Raw genomic sequence first — 6,072 nt, 5'->3', positions numbered from 1 at the left:
CACTTCCATAGCTGGGCTACTTCCTGATCTCTGTCTTGCTTTCTCTTTAACAAGTGCAAAGGACCAACCCCACCATTCATTTTTCTGTTGTATTCCAGGTTCTCAGGGAGAACCTGGGAGAGGTTCAGAGCCACAAACAGGAAAACAGCCATAATACAATTTTTAGAAGTTAGTATGTAATCCCATCCCATAAAATCACTCTCCTTTCAATACACAGCTTTACATAAGGAAGGATCTAAATTTATCTTCCAGAGAGCCAACTGCTTGGTGTCCCTGCATTTCACACATTCTATGGAACAGCCTTCTTCTTGTGGAAGGAAAAAAATAAATAAAAAAAAAGAAAACCAAAAAACAAGATCTGAAATTGCTTCCAGTTTGGAGCTAGATGTCAGCATTTAAAATTATTGGTTCCTTTGCACCACAGGCAAGTTTCCAGTATGTCCTTCCTTCTGCATGATGGTACTGTCAGTCATAAATGCACTTGCATGCTTCTGTCCACTTGTTATTACCACTGGTTATATGGAAGAGACAGAAAGAGTACAGAGCCAAAATAATTAAATCCTTTACCTGACTGAAGCATTATAGTAAAATGTATTAAGTCAGGAGCAAGGCCTAGGAGCTTTAAGCAACACTCCATAAGGAATACAGAAACTTTGCCTTAGAGACAAATTAACTCTGCTCATTCATGCCTCAGTAACCTGCACCTGGCATGTCTTTGCCTTTCTTTTGCAGGTCATTTTTCCTCTTTATTTTAGGAAGCAAAGTCTCAAATGAGAAAAAGTGGTCTGAAGTAGACTGCAAGTCAGCTGGACCTGGACCTCCCAAGGATTATAAGGCATGTATACGAGAATGGACTTTGCCAAGTGATGTTGTCTGAGCTCAAAGAGGATCTGAGGGAAGAATGGCAGGACTTGGATGAAGAACTGTAGGTACTACCCCCTGGCCACACACAGTTGGAACTACAAATATACCTTCTCACCTCTACGTATTATAAAGTCAGAGAGTTTTCCTCTGTGGAAATTAGTTGATTTTTTCCTGCTTTACAAAAACAAAGTGATGCCAAAACGCACTTTTTAAATCTACAACAAAGAAGAGCAGAACACAGCTTTTCCCAGTATGCCCAAGGTGCAGAACTGCCTTTTTGACATCTACTAATCACTCTCTTTTCCCTAAGTCGGTTTATTTTATACTTACTGTACTGCCTTGAACACAGGATCAGCAATATACACACACCCCCACATATGTACACATGCATTTTGGTTTTCTTCCTGACCAGTCAATAGTCCCAAGTATCTCTGTACCTTCTTGTGGAATTATCTAAATCCAGCAACATTTGGTCTCAAAGAAGCCCAAACAACAGCTCTCATTTGTTCAACATTATCTTGGCCACAGGTATCTTTTATGATTTTAGGCCTGTCTGGGTATTTTTGATTAGAAACCTGACCACAGTCTTATCACCACTCTTCTGTTGTGTTTACCCCATTGTTTGTGCAATAAAGTGATGTAGAGCAAGTTACAGAAAACCCATGGTTACCTAGTTTCAATCAACAGTTGTGTAAAGATGCAAACGCTCTTTCATACCAAAAGCACTGCGCCAGAGGCAGAAATGACTGTTTTCAATCCACACTTTGGGGAGGCTGAAGAGGTTACCATTTCAACGCAGCAGGACAAGAGCAAGCAGTTCTCTAAACACGGTCTTCAATCCCCTAGGAGAGAAGGGTTTCATCTATCTATTGCACTGCTCTCACCTAGGGGAAAAAAACAGCATCTCTTACTCACTTTTCTAAACACCAACAAAGGAAGAAGGTTAGAATTTACACGAGGAAGGGTCAGAAAACCATTAGTGTGATACTGTATCAAAGGATATTGTTTCAATACAGTATCACTAAAAAAAATTAAGGCAGAAAAAGATTTGCAAAAAACCGTATCTTCTCACATCTTTTATTTTACAAGTAAAAAAAGCAATGTTTAAAAATCAAAATCCTGGATGATACTCTGGAAAAACTGGCTTCTAAAACACAAGACTCCTCCATGACAACTCCTAAACAATGTCACAGCTCCTGAAAATCCTGCACTCAATGAGCAAAGGTATGATCCATCTCAGGTAACCCTTTTGAAAGATACTTTAAACCCTGTAATCCAGCAGTCAATCTGATCTGTCCCTACAGAATGTATCGAGGCACTCTGTGGCTACAGAGCAAAAGGGTTGGCATGAATTGTAATGTCTTTAATGCGAACATCATTAAGAGGTCTGTATGTTTTCTCATTCACAGGCAGCTTCTCCAGCTCATCCAGGGTCTCCAAGCCATCAATAACTCTGGAAGAAAAGCAGAAGTGCCAGGAATCACCTTCTATTAAGGATTTAAATTTCAACAACTGAGATATCTCAAAGCACTTTACAGTTAAGTGTCATAGGGCAAGGACTTCAGAAGCAAATGGTACAAATAACACAGCCAATACACTACGTACAGCACATAATGTCTTTTGAAAAGAAATAGTAAGCATCCATGACAGATTCTATACCGATAATTCCCACTGACCTGACAGTATCATCATATCTTATACCAGCCATAGCTGTGTAAAGACCCTGGCTGCACTTCCCGGCAGGCAGGACTGACTTATAGTATAGGCTTAAATAGTAGCAAGATGCTGGCCATACCAAACCTCACTGTGAATTTCTAAAATCCTGTGGCTGGAAAATCAATTTCCAAATGTGAGATTATCGTTTCTAACCTTATGACTCAAAGACAAGATTGGACAGAATCATTAACAACTGTGTAAATCTAATGACACAAACAGGTTTATGCCTTCAGATTTCCTTCTCCGGCTGCAGAAGTGGCAAGAGAGATTGTTCTAATATACCTCTTGATTTTTGTCTAATAAGCTCCAGTAAATCTTGGCAGGTTTTTTCCCCCCAGTAATGAATGGGTAGAAACATGTGCTGTTCACAGTTTAATCCAGTCAGATGCATCACCCCTTTCAATCTAGGATGCTGGACTGTGGACCAACAGAGACACGTATGCTGTTCTGCTGGTACTGCAACTGGGGCAGGAATATTTTGAATTGCCACTGGCAGTTCATCTGGCAAAGTTCATCTGTCAGAGCTGCTACTCTTTTCTAAGAAAGGTGTCTAAAAAAAACCTACCTTCAATCACACTTCTAAACAAACTCAGAAATCTAAAGAAAAAGCAACACTTAAATGTCAATAAGGAAGTGGTAGAAAATAGTATTTTTACATCGCAGTAGTTTCCTTTGAATATTTAACTCCATTTAATAAAGGCAACTTTTTCTTCAGCAGATTCACTTGTACACTAGAGAGTTTTTAACAACGAGCAAAAGATAAGATATTACCATGATTCTGAGATACACGAAGCAGTATCTGAAAGACTCAAAAAGTTGCTTTAAGGATGATATATTATCAGTAGTGTCTATTAACATCAGAATGTTTTAAAATAATGATGCACCTTAACTTCACCTGAGTTTACACACTGTCAGTTCCATAAGTCTTAATCTGACCAACAGCAAGTTCCACCTAAACAGAAGCATGACCATATCACTACCACATTCAAATCAGATTCTTTCTTCCTTCTGGGTAAACTCCACAACTATGTATCCAGTTGTTCTGGAGTTGGCTTAAAAATCAGGCTGCATCTGTACAGGCACAGATGAAAAGGCATGCTGTAATAACTCCGTGTGTGTGTGTGGCAGGGGGGAAGCTCCATTCCTGAGGTAATTTTTAATACACCTCTTCCCACTGAATTCCCTACTACTAAGAAAAGGGTACAGCATTTTGTAACAACTAATTCTGGTGACAGTGAAAGAGCATACATTTACATGTACACATACGATATTTTAAAGATTCTAGAACCAGAAGCTTCCAAATTTGCATTGCATGTGCCCTGAAATACTCAGATCCATCACAGATCACTACAGTGAGGAGGCACGCACTTGGGTCACTTACTTGCCAAACACAGTGTACTTCATGTCAAGGTGCGGTTGCTTGCCGTAAGTGATGAAGAACTGCGATCCATTGGTATTCGGACCATTGTTTGCCATTGAAACCACACCCCGGACACTGTGCTGAAAGAGGGGAAAAACTCCACATGAAAAAAGTCCTGCTTTCACAGATGTGTTAACGTGTACAAAGTGCTCCGTGAATTAGTACTCTGCCTTAGAACCATCATTAAAACCATGGTAAAATCATATCTTGGTTGCTAAAATAGTCCATTACTGACCACATTTCGCTCAAAATCTCTTACAAAGAAAAATTACTTCCTCGTCTCCAGTGTATGAAACACACTTTGTCAAAAGTTCTTTCTTCTTCTATTCTCAGTGATGAAAACCCTCAAACCTAACTTGCCAAATACAGAAATGCCTGTTCCTATTTTAATAACAAGCTTTCTATGCCTTTACTGCAGGACTAGACTTTGCTTTACAATTACAAAAGAGACATTTAATACAGCATAACACAATGCTGCTCATTCTCCAACCTGTAAAGAAAATTTGTATGAAAATGTAACTGCATATTGAAAGCACAGAAATACCTTTAGGTATTCACTGAATTCATCTTCAAACTTCTTGCCCCAGATGCTGTTACCTCCTTTCCCAGTGCCTGACAAAGAAGCACCAGAATAGATTACTGCATTTTCAGACTGAAAAATCCAGAAATTATGTACTGTTATTTTACAGCATCTTACAACAAAGACCCAAGATAGCCCATAATTCATTTGAGGAAGAGCTTGGATTCTCATGTCTTGATACACAGCAGTGACAAAACACAAGGAACACCTATTAAACAGCAGAACCAACCACTGATGTAGCCTCAAATTTAATTAAGTATTATTACAAACAGACACACAGTTGAACCAGATTTTCTTCCAAACAGCTGACACTCTTTAGGACATTTTCCCCAAATGCTTTAGGGGCAGTATAGCCTTTTGGGAAGAAACCATAGCAGCAACTCCTACCTGTTCAACAGCTGACAAGTCAGAACCATCACACTGAGTGGAAACACCTGGATAAACTAAAGTTTGTAGAATGCCTTACTACTGCACAATTATTTAGAACTAGTGTCACAGCTGCTCTCATTTCTGGCTCACTTCAGAAAGCTTAATCTCACCAGAAATACCTCCATCAACAATACAGTAACTGTTATATTTTAATTTATTGATGGTTTCAATATATATGGTTAATTTTATTTTTTTTAAACTTACATTTTCTTTTTATGTATCTTTTTCTATGGAGAGAACCGGACAGAAGAATTTACCTAACGGATCCCCGGTCTGAACCATGAAGCCCTTTATATTCCGGTGAAATATGCATCCATTGTAGTAGTTACTAGCACAAAGAGCCAGGAAATTCTAAAGAAATGAAACAAATTCTATTAAGAAACAACGCAGAAATAGTATCCTCTTCTTAAATGACAGCACTGGCCAGACCAAGACCAACCCTTTTGCCTCTGCTTTGCACTGTGACCACATGAATTCCACAGAGTATTGCCACAGAATAGTTATGAACAAATTACAGCTGATACACTCTTGACAATGTCACAGATCAAAGGATTTAAAAAAAAACCTGACAGCACAAGGTTGCCTGACTTGAGGAACAAACAAGAAGCCCCAGACATGCTCAAAAGTATCACTTGCATCCAACATGTTTATTTTGTAAATCTAATGTTGTAATCAATAACTTCACACATCAGCTTTGTTAGTTAAAAAGAAACTTATTTCAATTTAAGGTTAAGTTTATCGCAGAAAAGAAAACCTGGGGCCTCTGACGAACTGGGACGCAGTCCTCACTTTTGAAGTATTACCAAATCTGTGCGAGTGCAAGCAAACCCAGGGAAAACTGGGAATCGCAGGCGATGCGCCATACTTCCCATTAAGGACAAAGGATGCTTTGGGAGATGCTGGAACTTGGAGAACAGGGGCCCTTAGTTAAGCTTATCTGCTGAGAAACAGGCAGCAAAACTCTAGGCAGTAGGACACAATGCACAGTTCTATGAGTGGAATAGGCACTATAGCAGTTAAAATGTTGGGGGCTGCAAGTAGATGATCTTTAAGGTCCCTTCCA

At 39.2% G+C, this 6,072-nt stretch overlaps 1 protein-coding gene across 1 annotated transcript; it reads right to left on the bottom strand.

Moving 5' to 3' along the window:
* Positions 1-1,939: 1,939 nt before the first annotated feature.
* Positions 1,940-5,872, bottom strand: PPIL3 (peptidylprolyl isomerase (cyclophilin)-like 3). The gene is made up of 5 exons (XM_010019865.1): positions 5,813-5,872; positions 5,267-5,360; positions 4,545-4,612; positions 3,962-4,080; positions 1,940-2,317 (listed from the first exon to the last, which is right to left on the bottom strand). Exons 1-5 carry the CDS (start codon positions 5,870-5,872, stop codon positions 2,191-2,193), a joined length of 468 nt encoding a protein of 155 aa, XP_010018167.1. The 3' UTR covers positions 1,940-2,190.
* Positions 5,873-6,072: the final 200 nt, after the last annotated feature.

This window comes from Nestor notabilis, unplaced genomic scaffold (assembly GCF_000696875.1).
Source record: "Nestor notabilis isolate BGI_N333 unplaced genomic scaffold, ASM69687v1 scaffold5338, whole genome shotgun sequence".
NCBI classification, from domain to species: domain Eukaryota; kingdom Metazoa; phylum Chordata; class Aves; order Psittaciformes; family Psittacidae; genus Nestor; species Nestor notabilis.
The sequence above is the reverse complement of the archived record's forward strand: the minus strand, read 5'-3'. Positions and strand labels throughout refer to the sequence as shown.